At 43.7% G+C, this 18,338-nt stretch overlaps 1 protein-coding gene across 2 annotated transcripts in view; it reads left to right on the plus strand.

The window, feature by feature from the left end:
- The window catches only part of MYBBP1A (MYB binding protein 1a), a 38,440-nt gene that overhangs the window by 9,347 nt on the left and 10,755 nt on the right, over window positions 1-18,338 (plus strand). For both annotated transcript variants that reach the window (XM_086858917.1, XM_086858918.1), the window contains 9 exons: window positions 412-563; window positions 1,278-1,367; window positions 1,994-2,119; window positions 2,804-2,968; window positions 3,966-4,123; window positions 4,957-5,091; window positions 5,891-5,996; window positions 7,130-7,261; window positions 8,760-8,828. In XM_086858917.1, coding sequence (XP_086715043.1) covers window positions 412-563; window positions 1,278-1,367; window positions 1,994-2,119; window positions 2,804-2,968; window positions 3,966-4,123; window positions 4,957-5,091; window positions 5,891-5,996; window positions 7,130-7,261; window positions 8,760-8,828 — 1,133 coding nt within the window. The remainder of the gene's footprint in view (window positions 1-411; window positions 564-1,277; window positions 1,368-1,993; window positions 2,120-2,803; window positions 2,969-3,965; window positions 4,124-4,956; window positions 5,092-5,890; window positions 5,997-7,129; window positions 7,262-8,759; window positions 8,829-18,338) is intronic.

An 18,338-nucleotide genomic window follows, 5' to 3' on the forward strand; every position in this document is an offset into this window, starting at 1 on the left:
ATGAATTTCAAATGCTATCACTTTTCATGGGCTGCTGTGACTTCTGATTTCACTGGGAGCATTATAAAATGCATATACTTTTGCTGACCAGCTGCCAGCTCCTTTAATGTAGCCAAGTAGGTGTCACTCAACTTGAAGTACTGCTAATCTAAGTAATGATTGAAGAAATAGTAGCTTTTGTTACCTGGTAAGCCTTTGCAGTGGTCAAAACACCATTTCAAGCATGCTTCTCCCTCTGGTTTCTCCCTGTGGTTTCTCCCTCCCAGCTTTCTGGTCTGTGTTCCTGAGTGGGTACTTTTAAGAGTCAGCTAGAAGGACAATTTGATTTTTTTATTCCTTGGTGAATTTTTCTGTAGTTCTTACTGATACACCAATGCCTCTTCCTGTCATTGTTTGTTTGTTTCTGTGCAGAAAACTCTGAGCCAGGATGGGTTGAGGTGATGGTGGAAATCCTTCTCTCCCTCCTTGCCCAGCCCAGCCTCCTCTTACGTCGGATTTCCAAGAGTGTGTTTGTATATATATGCCCTAACCTGACCAAGAGGGGCTTGCAGCTGATCCTGGATGTAAGTGAGGCACTAGTAGGGCCTCCTTGTACTGTTTGCCTGTTTTGTCCCTAACAGATGTATGTACAAACATGGCTCAATTTTGGGTTTAATTTAAATTCTACTTGATTTAGGAAATGCCTGATGATGTGTGCTACTGAATTAGAACTGTAGTTTAGAGAGTTGGGGCTTTTTTTTGTTCTTGTGGGGGAGGAGTTTGGTTGTTTTTTTACAGCAGCCTGAGGTCTGCTAACTTTAAGCTGTATTATTTGGTAATTTTAGGCTGAAGAAATTCCTGGGTCAGTTTATATAACTGGTAGATTTTATATGTGAGTATAAATGGTAACATTTTTTTTTCTAGAAGGGTGCTTTTTTCATAGAGGTGCTAAAAATAAGTGACACTAAAAATCTGAATTGATCATACCACTAAGGAAGGTGATGCCTACTGAGAAAATAATATATGGATTGCAAAGATGGGCTGTCAGATACTTTGTGATGAACTCAATACTTAATTTGTAACAAACCAAGATGTGTGATGCCACCAGCCTCTTCAGTTTTCTCCCCCTTTTTTGTTACTTACAGAAAGAACTTGGCATGTTAACAAGCAGAAAGTTAATGCCCTTACTTAAAGTTCAGTTATTCAGCTGGTTTACTGTGCTGAAATTTCTGGCTGTTGTACACAAGAAATGCTTAAAAACAAAACACTGAAAAAACACAAGTCCCTTTTTTTTCTAGGTTTTTGACCCTAACCAAGAGCAAAATGAAGAAAGTGCAGTTGTTGTGATGGAAGAATCGAACAAAAAGACCAGATCTGCACAGGACACGGTAATTGTGCCATTGTCAGTGACATTCATATCCTTAATGTTTAATGTTCCTCCTGAACTGTGTTAATATATTATCATTTCTCTATTTGAGGAAAATGGCTGTCACTCTATTAAGATATATTTTAAGGGTTCAGCACAGAAATGACTTGTTGGAAGTGCATGCCTGAGTGTCTCTGCTGTTGTAGGTGTGGCTGGTTGAACAGGTGCCTTTCTGAGAATAAATAGCTGCATCCTGAAATGAGCACAGGCCTTTCCTTTTTGCAGCCACAGATGGAATTGTGGCTGTGATGCACAGCCAGCTGGATTCCAGATCTCATGGTTTTAAGGACTGTAGATATTCAAGTCATGAAGCATTACAGGCATCAGCAGAGGAGGGTCAGATGGGAGCTGTTCCTTGGAAGCTTCTCTTTGATACTTATTTAATATAACAGAGAAGTCTGTATTATATTCCACTTTTAGGTCTTGTGGAGGCCTGTTACCCCGTTATCTGAGGTGTCTGTATTTGGATCTGAAGGCTACAAGGAAGGCAGTAGGGGAGGGTTGAGGTTTTATTTCTGAACAGTGACACATCTGAGAATTGAGTTGGGCTTGTAGGGTGGGCTCAGGAGATGAACTTTCCTTCCTTAGGATGAAGAAGCAAGCGAGGGCTCCTCGGATGATGACGACACTGACAGTGGAGATGAGGAGAATGAAGAAGTTGATGATAATTTTCGCAGTCAGCTGATGAAAGTTCTCCAAGCAGGGAACACTTTGGTATGCTTTCACTGCCTACCTTGATACAGATACCAGGAGGTAGGGATGTGGTGAGAGATGATCTAGTAACCCTCGTCCTGCCTGAACTCATGCAGTCTCAGCCCTTGCAGCCATCTTTGTTTGGCACTTGAGACAGCTCAGGGTCTTAGGTAAGCTGTGGGAATAAGTCACTTGTCCTTTTATTTATTGTTCCTATGTCTTGAGCACTTCAGCTTGTTCAATCTAGCCTGACACAGCTTGTGCTCCTGCCTGTAATAAATGAGATTGAGGTGAACTAAAGCACTGAGATACTGTTGGCTGGCCTGTGTGGAGGAGTGTTCCCTGAAGGCCACTCTGGAGACTTGCTATAGCACTGATAGAGTTTGGTTTAATGATTCCAGTAAAGGTTGAGGATGTAGCAACATGTGAACCTCTTTACTGAAGGGGGAACAGCACAGAGGGAGTCAGGTCAAAACCTCAGCCTCTTTCCTCTCCTGATCGTCTCTACATGTTAGTGCTGTGCAGCCAGATTACCTGATGGGAAATAAAAGTGAGATTTCTCATGGGTCTGAGTGTTCCCTCCCTACAGTATTATTCTGGGTTAGGTACATCCCTGCTTGAGTCTGGTGCTGGCTCTGGTTCCCTCCCCACTGTTTTTGAAGTATATAAGTTGTTGTGTTGGGTCTTCTCTTCTAAAAACTTAAGGAAGGAGATAAGAGTGATGAAGAGCTGGATGATGAGGCTATGATGGCTCTTGACAAGAACATCTCAGCCCTTTTTGCTGAGCAGCAGAAGCGGATCCAGGCAAAGAAAGATGAGAAAGACAGAATGCGGAAAGAGAAGATCCTACGGAGGGATTTCAAGGCTAAGGTGGGAGAGAGTAATACTCTGGCTGAGTAGCATGTTAATTGAAGCCTGTGCATGCTGTGAGCTACCTAGCACTAAACAGCTTGGACATTCACATATGTCATGAGCTCCTGGAAGCTGGGACTGGATTGTTCTGGCTTTGTACAGCTCCTGGCACAGCACTGTTGGAGTCAGTGAGTGGAGCTTCACAGGCCTGTTTGAAAACCAGGATTGTGCTGTCAAAAAGTTCATTGTGGTTTTCATTTGCTGATCTGAAATGCTCAAATTGATAAGATCCTTTCCTACCCAAAGATGCCTGTCAGGTTTTTTTAACTCAACAAGCTTAATGAGGCATGCATAAAATGCCTCGGGTCATTTTGCAACATAAGCTTTTTTTGGCTTGGTGTGCCGGTAAAATGGAGGGGATTTTGATAAACCCCCTGGTTGGTTGTGACTGTAATGCTGAGTTCAGGCCGCCTGGTGTCAGCATGGACCTTCTGGGACATTCCAGCACCCAGGGACAGCTCCAGCTGCTCCCAGATGGGAGTCAGGAGTCAGGTTAGCCAAGGCTGAATAGTGAAGTGAGCCAGCGGCTCTACTGCATTTCCCTTCTGATGCTGTTCTATAAAAAGACTGATTTTATGCTAATGCACCGTCTGTAATTCAAGGGGGGCTTGCAGAGCTGTCAGTCAGTGGTGCTAACAGGGACCTGTGCCAGGTTGGAGTGACTCAGGTCTGGCCAGGTGACACTGATTCCTGTAACTGTTCTTTCTACATGGTGTAACTGCACTAAATAGAGTTGGCACCAACAGACAACTCTTAATCTTGAGTTTCAAATTTTAATTTTCACTTTTCAGTGCCCTAACAGTAGAAATGATACCAGAATGTGTACAGATCTCAGCTGTAAATAATTTTCTTCAGCCCCCTCCAGCTTCTCCACAGCCTACTGGTAGGAGCTCTGGGTAAATCCATCATGTTTCCCTGTCTGCTGTACTCCTCACATCGATAACTGTGTTTGCAGGTGTTGGATCTGATTGACGTGTTCCTGGTTAAGCAAGCAGAGAACCCCTTGGTGTTCGATATCATTGAGCCCCTGCTTCAGTTGATTGAACAGTGCATGAGCTCAGACTCTGACAAGCAGGAGGTTGACTTCCTCCAGAAAACAGCCAGTATCTTCAAGTAAGTGTCTTTAGACCTGCAGATAATAGACAATGGTTTTTGATAAACAGCTGTGGAATTGGTTGAACACCAGGAGCCGGTTGTTCTAAGGTTGAAGGCAATTGCTATGCTTAGAGATTGTGTAGGTTAGATTACTAGCACCACACACATACACAGTGCTTAGTCATAACCTGCAGGAAAGGAATTAGGATCTGAATTTTCTAGGCTGAAGGACTTGAAGTGTCAAACTTGTTTGCAGGTGGAAGCCTCAAGAACAAACATATATTGCAGGTGTGGAGTCACGTCACTGAATATCTCCATGGGCCTCTGACTCTGAGTCAGACCATGCAACAACTCCCAAGGTGTACAGACTTGCTGCTGTGGCTGGAACAAACTCTCAACAAGTTATTTCTGAGACAGGCACAGTGCAAATTCTCTGTTCAGGGCCAGAAGTGAGGGATGATACCGGCTAGACAGACATAATGCATGCTGTGTCACACGTGTCCTCTGTGCACCACTTCTTGACATCCTCAGCACTCTCTAAAGCATTTTCAGTGCTGCTCTCTCACCCCAGTTGTGAAAGTAACAAGGTTTGAGGCAGTCAGTCCCCTTTGTGGGAGCTCTGAAGAAAAGTCAGCTCTGATGCCTAAATTTGTGCTTGAAGGTGAAGAGTGTTAAGTGTCCTCACCCTTCTTGCCACAGCCATGTGCTGCCCACAGCTAGCATTCTTTGTTACCTCTCACTGTGTTGTGGTTTTGTTCTCTCTCACCCTGGTAAAGTGGTAAGTGTTCCTGGCCATCTGTTCCCCAGAGCTCTGTAGGTAATGGCTTTGGCTTTGTTTTAATGCTGTGCAGGAACTCGCTGTGCCGCAATAAGCAGTACTGCAAGAGAGTGGCCTCCCTGCAAGAAGATGTGCATGCTTTAGTGCAGAGACTTGTCAAGAAAGCCTGCAAGCACACCGACTCTGCAGTGGCTCTCTATTACTTCAGGTGAGTGTTCATACTGATTCTGTGAGATCTGATCATGTTGTGTGTTAAGAGGTCTGGGAAGCAAGAGCCTTGCAGAAGGTTTGATACCAGCATCTGTGTCTTACTTCAGTCCTGGCAGTCTGAAGCATTTTCAAACATGTCTATTTTTTGGTGATTGTCTTTTATAGCTTCTGTGATACAGAAATGGTCTGGTATAGAGTTGCTGCTGCTGGTGGGATTCTTCCTTGAGGCTTCCTCAGGGAGTAATGCGGTGTGTGTGATTCAGTGCGGATTGAGTGTAATTCCTAGTCAACCTGTGATGATTGTTCTTTAAATGCAGTGTTTACTGTCTCCATGATAGCAGAATGAGGGCAATATTGATTGAGTCCTGACTGTACTTGCCAGTATTTTCTCCTTTCTTGTAGAATACAGGAAAATTAGGATAAGTCAGATAAGTATTAGTTAGAAAGATGAGTGATCTTGCTGTTCTGTGGTGTAAATAGGAGTGCCATTTACCAGCAGGCTGTCTTGTGACATGCAGCCAGTTTCACAAGGACTTTCACACTCAGCTGTGTGTGCAGTGGGTACCTTGTTGCATGGTCAACCCAGTGCCATCAGACATTTTTGGCTCTGCAGCACATCTCCCCCATGGCTGTGCAGGAACCGTGGTACTCCTGGCAACATGGGGCTGCCTGTGTATGCTGCATGGCTCCCTGACAGCTTCCCAGCAGTGACAGCCCTCAGTGGGGCAGTGCCCAGTAAATACTGCATTTTCCAAAAGCACAGAGGTCTGCATGCTCTCCCCCCTTTTCTTTTATAGTGCCTCACTATACCTGCTCAAGGTGTTGAAAGGAAACACGTCATCAACTCTTCCTCCCCCTGAGCCCAAGAAACAGAGTGACAGCAGAGCGCAGCAGGCAAGTCAGGTAAGAGATGAGGCTGCTGCTGTGTGTTTTTTGCCAGGAACGCTGCATTTCCTGGTTCTGCTGAGTGGGCCTTCCTTGTTCATTGTCACTGGGCCTGCTGCTTGCAGGTATCTGTCTACATGATTCCCATAACACTGAAAAGTTCCCCTTCCCTCTGGCCCTCCTGCTTTTCAGTACCTGCTTGTCCATAGGCACAGGAGCTGCTGATTCAGTGGATTCAGGTTGATGTCCACAGAAGCCTCATGTGTATCTGTGCTGTTCTCCTCCCTGATCTGCTGTTTTTTCCATTAAACTCCTGGCAGTCATTCTTGAGTTTTTTCCAGAGGGTGCTGAGGAGCAGGAAGACACAGAACAGTGGTGGATGAGAGTAAACTCCTATTCCCCTGAGGTTTGGGCTCAGGTGAAGGGTGAAGAGTGTGTAGAGCAGCCCTGATTTCAGGAGGGAAACTTCATCTGATTGTGCTACAGATGTCAGTTACTAGGAGACCCTTAGTCTGATTCCCTTTCACCTGCTGTCTGTCTCTGCTGCATTTCACAGGCCTCAGAGTGAGGCCTTTGTATTGGGCAGCCCAGTCCAGTCACCTCCACCAGAAACTTAGTTGCTGTGTGTCTGGGATTCTTGTTCCCCAGCAGAGGGGGATATTGGAGCATGGACACAGTTTTGGGATTGCTGGATCCCTGATCAGTGCTAGGGCTTGTCTGATGAGTACCTTGGAGTCCTGGACATAGGTGCTAAGTGTATGTAGATACAGATATGTACATACACTAAAATCTGCAGCTACAAGTAGCTCGTCAGCCGAGAACCATGTGCACAGCCCAGCTACTGCACCATGGGCTTGCAGTGCTCTGTGAGCCTCTTGTGCTATGTGCCAACCACAAACCTACAGCACAGCCCCCACACTACATGGAGTGTGTGTAGTGGGAAGCTGTGCTGCCCTTCAGTGACATCATATGCCTGGGAGAGCACATTTGGGGCTCACTTGTCTGTTTTCTTCACGATTCTGTGTCATATCTCAAGCACAACTAGTTGTTGGAAAAGCCTCTTAGAACTGATGAAAATTAATTTATTCATTGTTAGTGATTCATTCTTGTGTTTCACTGGAAATGCTTTTGTTCTGTTTTCTTCCCTACAGCATTTGGACCCAGGTTGTTTGAATGTGAAGGAGGTGGCTGTTATCTACCAGCAGGCACTGACCCAGTTCCTCAGTAAACGGAACAGTCCCCTTACATTCTCCATGTTCCATGATCTCTTCAAACGCTTCCCAGTAAGTGCTGCTGACTGTGTGCTGTGCTGTCTTCTGCTGGCTCCAAAGAATGATTATAATTCTGGGAGAGTAGGGAGAGAAACTTCTCTGCTCTATTGCAAACTTCTGAAATTGCTGAGAGATTTCTTTGGATCTTCACCCGCTCAGACTCTCACACTCAGTTTTTATAGCAACACTGCAGGAGGCCAGGATCTTATTTATGGTTTGGACTGGGATACTGCATGCAGAAAGCAGGTGAACAGCAAGCTTCTCTTCAAAACATAGCCTAAGAAGCTCTAATTTTTTACCAGTATTCAAGACAACATGGATGAGCAAGGTTTGCAGTAAGGCAAAACAGCTCACCTTGTTTGAACAACCAGTGTAGCTCCTGTCCAGCTCTGCTCCAACTGCATCCTTAGTTTCTCAGTTTTCTTCCAAGAAGGCTGAGGAGTGTAAAGTCTGATTGGAATCTAATCTCCAAGCCTGATGTTCAGATAGTGCAAGTGTCTGAAATGTTTGAGGTATATCCTGCAAGCTTGACCCATGCCTGAGGCTGGTCTCCTCTATGAGGACAGCCAGATTTTAAGAAGCAGGCCATGGACCTGAAAGTCATACAATTCTTCAGGGGTTTTTAGGCCAGAGCAAGCTAGAGAAAGCTGCTAGAAGCCCTTTCTCAAAACCTTTTAGAACTGATGTCTGATGTGAGGGTGGGAGGAGATGTAGGCTTGTGTAACGAGGAGAGGATGCTCTGAGGGCTCCATCCAGGAGAGAATTCCTCTGCTTGCCAGGTTTCTTAGGACACCAGCCTCAATGCCTCGTACATAAGTTTGAGAAATGGAGAGAGAGCAGGTTTGTGTGTTGCGCACATGGGCAGCACTTAAGATCCCATCTGTAGATTTCTAAAGCCTTTGGATTCCATGTAACTGTTCCTTGTAGAATTGTCTCTTAAAATCACCACATCCACATGTCTTTCTAAATACCTCCAGGGATGGTGACTCAACCACTTCCCTGAGAAGCCTGTGCCAGTGCCTGGCAACCCTTTCAGTGAAGAGATTTTTCTTTATATGTAATGTAAACCTCCCCTGATGCAACTTTAGGTCCTTTCCTTTTGTTCTGTCATTTGTTCCTTGGGAGAAGAGACCAAACCACACCTGGTTACAACTCAACATGTTCTTTGCCTGGGACTGGGGCTCTGCACAAAGTGAATTGACACTACAGAAGGTGTCAGCCAGATGCAGACTTTAGTTTTCACAGGGGGTGAAAAATGCTTGCCTGATTTTTCCAGGTGAAGAGAGGTGAAGAGTTTTACTGCTGCTTTTTGTTGTGATCAAGATTTCACTCCGAGCTGGTGCGAACAAAGCTGTTCATTTTCAAATAAACTGTTGCTGATTCCTGGATGTTTCTTTCTTGTGTCATTTTCTTCTTGCTGAAGAGGCTGTGTAAAATACAGACTGTTTTGCTTGAAAAACAAACCTGTCAGCAAACCACTAATAAGAGACTGTGTCTTTCTTTGTTACAGATCATGTGCAAGCCATTAGTAGATACTCTTGTTGAGTTTATCACAGCAGCAGCCAGGCAACATCAGCAGGTAAGAATCAAAGTAAACAAACAAAGCTGTACAACAGTCAGAGAAATCACTTGAACATGGCAGCTCAGATGATTTTTAATACATTTAAAATATGCTTTTAGGGTTGCCCAATTGTGGAAGTGGCTTCTGGGGGGGCAGAGCTTTTGCAAATACTGCCTTGCTGTTCAGGTGTGTGAAACTGGAAGTGCCACACAATATATCCACAAGCATGGGGGTTCTTTGGTAGCATCTCCTTTAAAAACTGCCTGCAGCTATCAGGGTTGAGACCTGATTGTGGTAAGGATTGACTCCATTTGCTTATTCCTTGATTAGTTCCTTCTTGGTAAGATGCTCCTCAGTATTAATGGAGTGTGCTGTACTCCCTCCTCATGCTGCCTCGAGGTTGGGTTCTTGAGTCTGTTCTGTGCCTTGCTAGCTGTCCTGCATTTTACACTCTGTGTGCTGCTGTATTGAATTTAAAACCACCTGTACCACAGATCTGATTTTTGATGGTTGGTTGCCTGTGCCTGACTAACACAAAATTAGTGGAGCCTTATCAATAAAACTTTGCAGGGTGAGTGCACAGCTCAGTGTTGCTGGAGCAGGGAATGAGGCCTGTCTGGGTTTTCACTGCAGTAGGGGGGCCTTGCACACAGTTAATAACTAAAACCCCTCTAGGCCAGTAGCACTGTCTCAAACTTTCCCACCCCCCAGCTGTACCCTGTGTCTGTCCCCTGCAGAAGTGCATCCTAGATTGATCTTTCTGTTTCATAAATAGCTGTTTTATTGTTTCTGATCATTGGAGGGAATGTGAAGGGGTAGGTATGTGTTTATGGTAGGGCTGCTTTGTATTGTCAGTGTAAATTGCAGTTCAGACTGTTTTACCCAACAGGAATTGCTTTGATTTAAAGACCAAAAATAAAAAAACTAAAAAAAAAAGAGTGAATTGAGCTATTAATAATTTCAGTGAATGGTAATAAGGATAAGAACACAAACAACAAATTAATTTTAAGTCACACACTTGATCCCATCCTCAGGAGACCAGAGCAGCATCCCAAGCAGACAGCTCCATTATGTGGGTATCTTTGCTTCTCCACAGGGAATAGCATTGTCCTTCTACCAGGGCTTCCACAAAGCTGCTGGAGCTTTGTTTGCAGAGCCTGTTTGCCTGTGGGTGGGAGGACACGTGGAGTGTGTGGGAGCTGGGTACAGAACATGGATATACTGCTGTTCAAACAAAGGCACATGGAGAGTGAGCTCTGGAAAGCCTGTGGAGCTTGGAGTTGCAACTTTACTTGTTTTACACTGTGCTTCCTTTTCAGGAATTCTGGCTTCCCAGCATCAAATATCCAATTTCAGTTCCATTTTAGTTCAGTTTTCCCACTGATTCTCAATGCAAATGTGTTTTGGTGCTATCCTCGTGGGTAGGGTAGGAGTCAAGCTAGGTGTGTGTATATGGCAAAGTGATGTGGGTTAGAGCAGGGGGTAACTTCTCCCTGGCAGCCTCTGGGAAAATGAGGTGGGAGGACTCAGCTTCCAAAAGAGCTGTACTAACTCAAGAGTCCTGAAAACACCAAAGGTCTCATGATACTCTGAATTTGGCCAGCCCTGATGACTCAGGGGCAAGTGGGGTGGTCTTCCATTTTTAGCCCTGAATATTGGCTTCTAATCATTAAACCAGGTTAGTCACAGGGACTGGAGGCTTAATTTCTGTTCTGACACTCCTCTTGTTAGAGGAGATTGTTGTGGATATCAAAGATACAAGATGTGTGTGACAGTGGATCTGCAGAAATACCTTGTTCCAGGCAGTTCATGCTTCTCAGCTGGACTTCTCACCCATTGTGAGACCTCACTGGCTGCAGGACCCTGTGACTTGTGCTCTGCTACTTCAAATGCATTGTGCCTGTGGCAGCTGGTGCTCTGAATGCTCAGTGATATTGGCTGGCCTGTTTTCAAACTCTGCCTTTCTTCAAGTGGGAAGCTGAAGTCCCAAACATGCCTGTGTGAAAGTTAAAGTGCTTCAGGCTTTAAAAAAAAGTGTTTGGTTGTCACTCATTTATTGAACTGAGAAATCTGGTGAGGTTTGAGATTTTGTTTTGTTTTGTTTTGTTTGTTGTTGGAGTCAGAGGCACAGAGAATATCCCTGTATGTGTGCTGACAGGCTCTGACACTCAAGAGAACACTGAGTTTAACCTGAAACCATGGAGAAAGCTCCTAAAACTAAGAAGAAACTGAGAATGTGTGAGTGTGTAAGTTAGATAGAATTATAGTAGGTCACTGGGTGAGAAAGTTAGAGTTTGGGGTTTAAGCTGTATTAGTGAATAAGAGACAACATGGAGGATTTAGGGTGTTGTCCCTTTCTCCTTCTTCTAGGATTTTTGGGTAACATTAGGGGATTGGGTGGAAGAATTCGTATTGCAGGACACAGGTGTTTGGTTACTGGGCTACAAGTGAAAATAAGTTACTTGGCATTTCATTATTGGGCATGTTGACACTTAAAAGACCTTGGAGAGATACTTAGCTCTCCATTTTGTAGCATGTTAACCTAGTGTACATACTCCTCACTGTCTGTAAATATGTAATGTAGATAAGGAAGAGTAAACAGCCCAAACACAAAACCAGTCTCGTTAATGTTGGTCCTGAGGAAAAGAACTGAGCTATCAGTGTCACACCCTGACAGTTTGTGGGCTTTTTATTTGTTTTTTTTTTTTCTACAGTAGCAGTTGAGATCCCTTTCACAAACTTTTGTTGATCCTTGCCATCCCATATGTACATTAAAACAACACGTAACTTAAGGCTGTACTGTCTTCTCAAGATTATGACCTGCCTCATCCCTGCCATGTGTCCTTGCAGTGCTCTCTGTTGTAGAAAGAAGTGACTAGAAACTATACAAAATCACTTGATTGCAGGCAGCAACTGTGAAGCTTTTCAAGAGGACCTTTAGTGTGGGAGAAGTGCTACAAGTTAAAAAGGAAGAAAGAGGTAAAGAATGACTTTGTAGTGTAGTGTAATCTAAGTTGTTGAATGCAGTTCTGTGGACTGAGGTCCAAAGAATCAGTCACAGTGTGACCTTGTCCTTGCAGAAATGTTTTTAGTGGTAGGAGGATGGGGCCAGTGCCCACATCACAATCTTTTGGTAGATCCAGGCAGATCTGAGAGCTTACAGACAAGGTGCTTACACCACAGTAAAGTTCCATTCCTGGAGTGCAGTAACCAGGTGCTGTCACACCCTGGTGCTCCGAGCAGCTCAGGTACAAATGGCAGCTGGGGAGAGAGACCCAGTGATAACTGCTATGGGAAGATGACAAGCCATCACAAGTGGAGCTTTCCTTGTCCCTTTGAGTTGTCCTGGTGCTAGTGAATTGTAATAAGTGTCTGGCACAGATGATCTCACTGGCAAGTGCAATTAGCCAGCAGAATGTGTGTGGTGCTGACAGGATGGAAGAGGCTTGTGCTGTTTCATGGATGAAGGATGTTCCTGTCAGCCTGATGTCTTCCACAAGCACTAAACATACTCTCTCAAATTCTGTTTGGAGAAGAATGTGTGTGAGCTAGTCCTCACTTCCTCCTTTCTTAGGACAATTCATTCTTACTGCTGCAGTTGCTTTCCAGGAGACCTTGACCTTCAGATTACTTCCTTGTGCCTGTTTCAGTGGGCGTAGTGTTGCTTTTTCAACATGCACAAAAGCTTGGTTTTTTAGTTTGTGCTGATGGAGCATAAACCAGGGATCAAGATGTGTTTAATTTAATGATTACTGCATGACTCAGCTACATACCAGAATCCTCCTGAGCCTTAGGTGAGGAATGTCTTCCTGGTTTATTTTTAGCTGTGTTGGTCTGATGAGCAGAGCTACAGTAACATCTAATTCTGTAATTGTGCAGTCCTGGGCTATCCCTGGGCTGATGCTGTTGCAGCACAAACCTCTCAGTGCTGCTCTCATTATTGTGGTGAGGTTCTCACTGCAGTATCCTCCCATTCCCATGTATGAGGACTGGATGAGTCCATGAACTGTTTCTACCCTAAAAACTCTCTCTGTGAGAGTGAGGATCAGGTGAAGAGGGAAAACATGTGGCTCATTGTGTTGCAGTACCCAGGTGTGCTGCCTGCTGCAGGCTCCTGCAGGCAAGGGCACCTGCCAGCTCCCAGCTGGAAACAGGCTGAAGCACAGCCTCTCTGGAAGCCTGGCCTGGAGCAGCTGTGCTTTTCCCTGAGAAGTCCAGCTTGTTGGCCAGCAGCATTGGAACCAGTTTGGAAATGAACACTAATAAATGAAACATTACTACTGCCAGGAATAAGGTGTTGTCTCCATCTGGCTCATGACAGACACTTAAAATCTCTTCTAGTCTGAAATTTTTTCTGTGGATTTATAGAAATGGTTTCATATCCATCCATTGTTCTTTTTCTTTGGGAAAGGCACTGGGAGTGTACACATCAACACAATTGCTAAGAGCCTCTGCAATTACTTTTGCACTGTGATCACACATCAATTTGAATACATTCCTGCCTTCTTATTTACATTCAAAGCTATATTGATTGAGGATGTTACAGTAGCTGGAAGCTGGATAATGAGGCTGTATTTGTCCATCAAGTGAGTTTATTTTCTGTGATTTGGCTGGAACTCTGCAGAGCTGATGTAAGTGCAGAGCTGTCATGAAACTAATAAAAGTAATTTTACTTAGTGTGGAAATGAGAATGGGCACTGAGACAGAGTTCAAAATGTCATTTTATGTCATAGAGATTCATTGGTATTTCAGAATGTGTTTTTATAAAGCTGTCTGTGACAAGGAACCCTTTAAGATCTATCTAACAGAGTGTATTTTAGGTAAGTTGCTAATTAATCTTGGTACTTTGGCAGTCTCCCCAAAGGGATCAAACATACATAGACATAATTTTACTGAACTGAAGCAAGTCTGTGCCAGAGCTGCCATCACCAGAAAGAAAAATATAATCCAAAAGTCCTGCCAAAGAGGTCTTGGCTAGTTGACAGTTGTCCTTCTGAACAGTTTATGTTCTCTGTAAATATCTAAGTTAAAAATTAATTAATTAAACTTTAATACAGCAAGAGCAATAAAAGTGCTGCAAAACCTCAGAAGCCAGCACCCCTCTGTGTGAGTGTTTGTGAGTATTTCACTTCATGCTGGGGGAGAGGAATGGATCCCCACATTAATGCACCGTGCCTTGCCTGTGTGCTCACAGATAGCTGCCAGCAGGTAATAGAGGAAGAGCTTGTTATGGAACATTTTGCATAAGCTGTTACTAAAAATGAAGCAAAATAAACCTCCCCAGATAAGAACCAGCACCAGTTCAGCTGTTTGCATCAGGAATGAGCACTGGGCAGGCAGCTGGGCAATAGGCCATGAGAGAAAGGCTCCCTTCCTCCAGAGCATCCTCTGTCCCTTGGCACAGGTCAGGTACCCTGTGTCCTCTGTAGAAGGGTCACTGGTGGACAGACCTTCAGAAGGTGAATTGTCCACAGGCAGTGAGATCCAAGGGATGCAGTGCTGGAGAAGCTGTTGCCTGTCCAATCCATCCTTTTCATCTTCCTTGGTTCAGTATGTGCCCTCTCCTCAGTAAAAAGAAATAATTTCCAGCTGGAAAATCTCCATCAAACTGACTTGCTTTGGCTCCAGTCAGTGTCCTGTTCCTGTTTTTGTTTTGTGTAAGGTGGTGGTCAAGGAGAGTCTGTGTTTTGCAAGGTGAAGCTGAACTATGGGTGGGCTCTTGGGGGTTTTTGATCTATATCATCACAAGCCAGCAAAGCCCCCTGTGCCATGAACTAGCTCTAGACATGTAAACTGTCCACTGAAGTTGCAGGGAAAGCAGTTGAATACTTAAATGCTTTGCTGGGTCAGAGCCAGAGTGCTCTACATTTTTGTGTGGAGATTTTTAGTTCCCAGACCTTTAGGATGGTTGTGCATTATTGCATCCCAGCCTTTCATTTTCGAGTGTTTCTTGCACTAGGATTGCACAGAAAAACCATTTTCCTTTGGTGAGCAGGAGGACATTGACAGCATCTGTAAATAGTCTCTGATGTTCTTTGGAAATGTGTCTGATGCCACAGCAAAACACATCTCCCAGAGGAACTGCTTTCTAAGCTGTGTTTCTCTCTTACTTCTGTGAGATGGTTGAAAATTTGAAAAGGTCTGTTTAAATTTTTCAGGTCCTCCTGCCTGCATTTAAAGCTGAGTGCTTGAAATCCCATGGCATGAGTTCTCACTTGTATTTGCATTGAGAACTTGGTGTGCAGTTGAATGTGGGACCCCTGTCACTGAACCTGCAGGGTCTCTTGGGAGCATCATGCATGTTGTGAGCTGTTTATTTGTTTATTTTTCCTTCACACAGGTTTTTTTTGTTGTTGTTGCACTTCTTCGTGCCTTCTATTGGCCTCTCTGTCTTTTGCCAGAAGTGTCTAGCAGACAGTTGTCTGCATTGCCCACAAACAAATCCATAGTGATACCAGGCATTAATTGACTGGCACAGAGACACTGCCCTGTTATCTTTATATTCCACCATACTCAGTGTAGCACAAGCAGAACATGAAAAAGCTTCTGTTTGCCTCTTTATTGTGATTCTGGAAGTCTAGTATGTATTTATTCTGCTCACTACTGTTTAGATGACTGTGTTGATGATCATGTAGCAAATCCTCAGTAATGGAGGAAACATTCTTATCTGTTGCTGGGAAGAAATAAGAAAATTAAAAGGTCACATAAACTTTAATTCTTGCTGTAGACACAGCAGCTGGTAAGAGCTGTCCAAGGAGGGAGGTGCTCCAGCCCTGTGTGTAGGATGGACTTGCTGAGTTAGATCTAAACCATATTGAAGTGATTTTCCAACTCTGAGTAATTTCCTAGCCTACTAAATTAAACTTGCCATCTGACACATGGGGAGTTGATAGTTTTAAAAAGGTGAGTTGATAGTTTTTAAAAAGAGATTGAACCACCCAAGTGTGTTGTGCTCAGCCTCCCAAACACAGCCCCTCCAACAGTTTGAGGAGTAGGTGTTTGTGTAGAGCAAATGGGGAAAGTTTGCTTGGAGACAGGGTCATTGCCATGTATTTAATAATGGCATAACAAACACAGGAGGGGAAGAAGTGGCTGTGTTGTGATAAAATTAGTGACTCTCAGTCATATGGACTCCAGATATATTAATATTGCAAAATATAAAAAAAAAATCAGGATAGAATCCTGTTGAAGTTCTGGGGGATGATTTATGTTCTATTTACTGTGAGCTATGGGATCTTGGTGTGGGAGTACTAGGAGGTGTGTTGGAAGGGTGTTTTGTTGGCAAAAGAAAAAAAGATTAGGGCTTCTACAGCATAAAATGAGATGTCAATCTGGGCTCTGCTCACTGACAAGGATGTCCCCAAGTATTTGTGTAGTAAGTGGCAGGTCCATTTTTGCTGTAGTATGGGGGTATGGGAGTAGTGGGGTTTGGCTGCTTGTCTTTCTGCTTTCCCTTGGCACATGTTAAAATGCCACTCTGCAAAAGTTGAAGCACAGGGAAGGAGTTCAAGTAGCTCTGCAGGATTTCTCAGCAGCCTCTGCACAGAACAGGGTTTCCAGCCCTGTCCCTCTTCCCAAGGGCACTGTGCCCTCTGTCTTGTCATCATGCCTCTCTCAGTGGATTCTGCAAAATGAAAAGAAGTCTGCTGGTGAGCATCCAAAAACAATGAATCTTCAAAGTTCAACCCAGTACAATTTCCAATTTTTTAATTTTTTTTTTTTTAATTTCTTTTTGCTTAGCAGTGCTTTTTATTTCAATATTCCAAGCTAACAATTTTACTGATGTGTGAGTACCTTTTTCTTATACTGCATGAAAACTCAACTTAAGTGGTTGATGTTTGAGTGAATTGAAATTCTAATTTCTCATTTATCTGCTGATAAACATTCTCAAAAGATGAAAACCTTTGTTCTTGCAACATCAAGCCTGGTCTAGTGTAGCAGGGGCAGCAGCTAAAAGCACACAGTGCCTAGGCAACATGGGCTTTTTTTAAATGTGTGCTGCTCTTAAGTCTCCTAAATTATTAAATTAGATTTCAGCAAAGTCTCCTTAAATAGGCTGCATTATGCTGTAGCTGCCTTCTTAATTGCCTCAAGAAAATCCTATTGCAAGTCTCTTCTGAATTAAGGATTTGTTATGCAGAGGAGACAACAGGCTTGGAAAATATTGTGAGGAGCAGTGAGGGTGAGGCAACTGGGGGGACAATTTTAGTTTTGGTCTTGGTCTTACCAATGTGTGTGAGTAGCTTGAAGTGTCAGAGGGGCCTCTTGGTGTTCAATACTACAATAAAGTTAAATAGAAATTGACAAAATTAAAGCTTTGGGGATGGGTTGTTTTCTTCAGTGTGGGAGAGGGAGGCTTGTTTGCATTGCACAGAGTCCATTCCTGTTCTTTTCTCTGGTCTCAGTATTCCCCACCAGCATTTCACTCCTGTGACTGAACATTACAGGAAGAACAAAAAAACATCAGAGCTCATGGATGCTAATCTGTGTTCTGCTGCTGATTTGTGTCCTCATGGCTCACTTAATTATGGCTTCTTTTCACTTTCCAAGAGTTTAGGGTAATCATATATTGACACAGGGAGCAAGCTGTGTTCCAGTATCCTGTCTGTCCCAGAAGCCTGGAATGTGTTGTATGGAAACACAGACCTGCTTGAACCTGTGATGTGTTCTGTTTGACTGCCTTCAACTCTGGCTCAGGACTTCCAGGGATTTCTTCTCTTTGCTCACTTTGAATTATTCAGTAAATAGCTCCCTAGAAATGACCCAATAGAAGTTTTTAGCCTACTGCTCCATGTTTTTCAGGTCGCTTCTGTTTGACCCAAGGGGTCCCTGGAGGCCAGGTTGGGTATCACCAGGTTGCTTTTATGTGTGAGGTCTCAGACTTTTTTAATCTCAGTGATGTCTTTCATAAGGAGCTTTACAAACTTTGCTCATTTGTTTTCTGTGGTATGTGGTTAAAGAGCAGCAGCCGTTGCTTTCTTTGGATGAGATTAGCTCTTGTAAATCCTTCTGATTTTTGATATTTGTAACTGCATTCAATTTTGGTCTGTGTGATGGCAGCTACAGGCAACATTTTTTTCTTTATATGAGTAGAATTTGCTCACTAACTCCATGCTGCTACAAAAAATTCTCCCTTAAGTCCTCTAAGCTATTTGTACTAATCCTCATTACTGTATTTTGTGCATTTCTCTATTTTGCCTTTGACTAATGCTGCATTTTTCTTTTGTACCTAAGAAAGCTTTAAAATAGGAATTCTGGAATAGAAAAGGATATGTAAGAAGATTTCAGATTACTGTTGGTTTTCTAGTGGCCATTCCTTTCATTGCTGTGTTAATGTAGAGGCTTAATGAGCAAGTTTGACTCCAGGGCAAGGCCGAGTGCTGCTCTGAACAGCAGTTCCCATCTAGTATGCTTTTGAAACGAAGCATTTGCTATCCTGACAGCTTTTATTTTTTATTATTTGTGCCTAGTGCATTGGTCAGGGCACAGTAAAGGGTGCAGTCACTCAAAGGTGATGCCTGAAAACTT

This window comes from Cyanistes caeruleus, chromosome 21, assembly GCF_971803275.1.
Source record: "Cyanistes caeruleus chromosome 21, bCyaCae1.hap1.1, whole genome shotgun sequence".
Classification (NCBI taxonomy): domain Eukaryota; kingdom Metazoa; phylum Chordata; class Aves; order Passeriformes; family Paridae; genus Cyanistes; species Cyanistes caeruleus.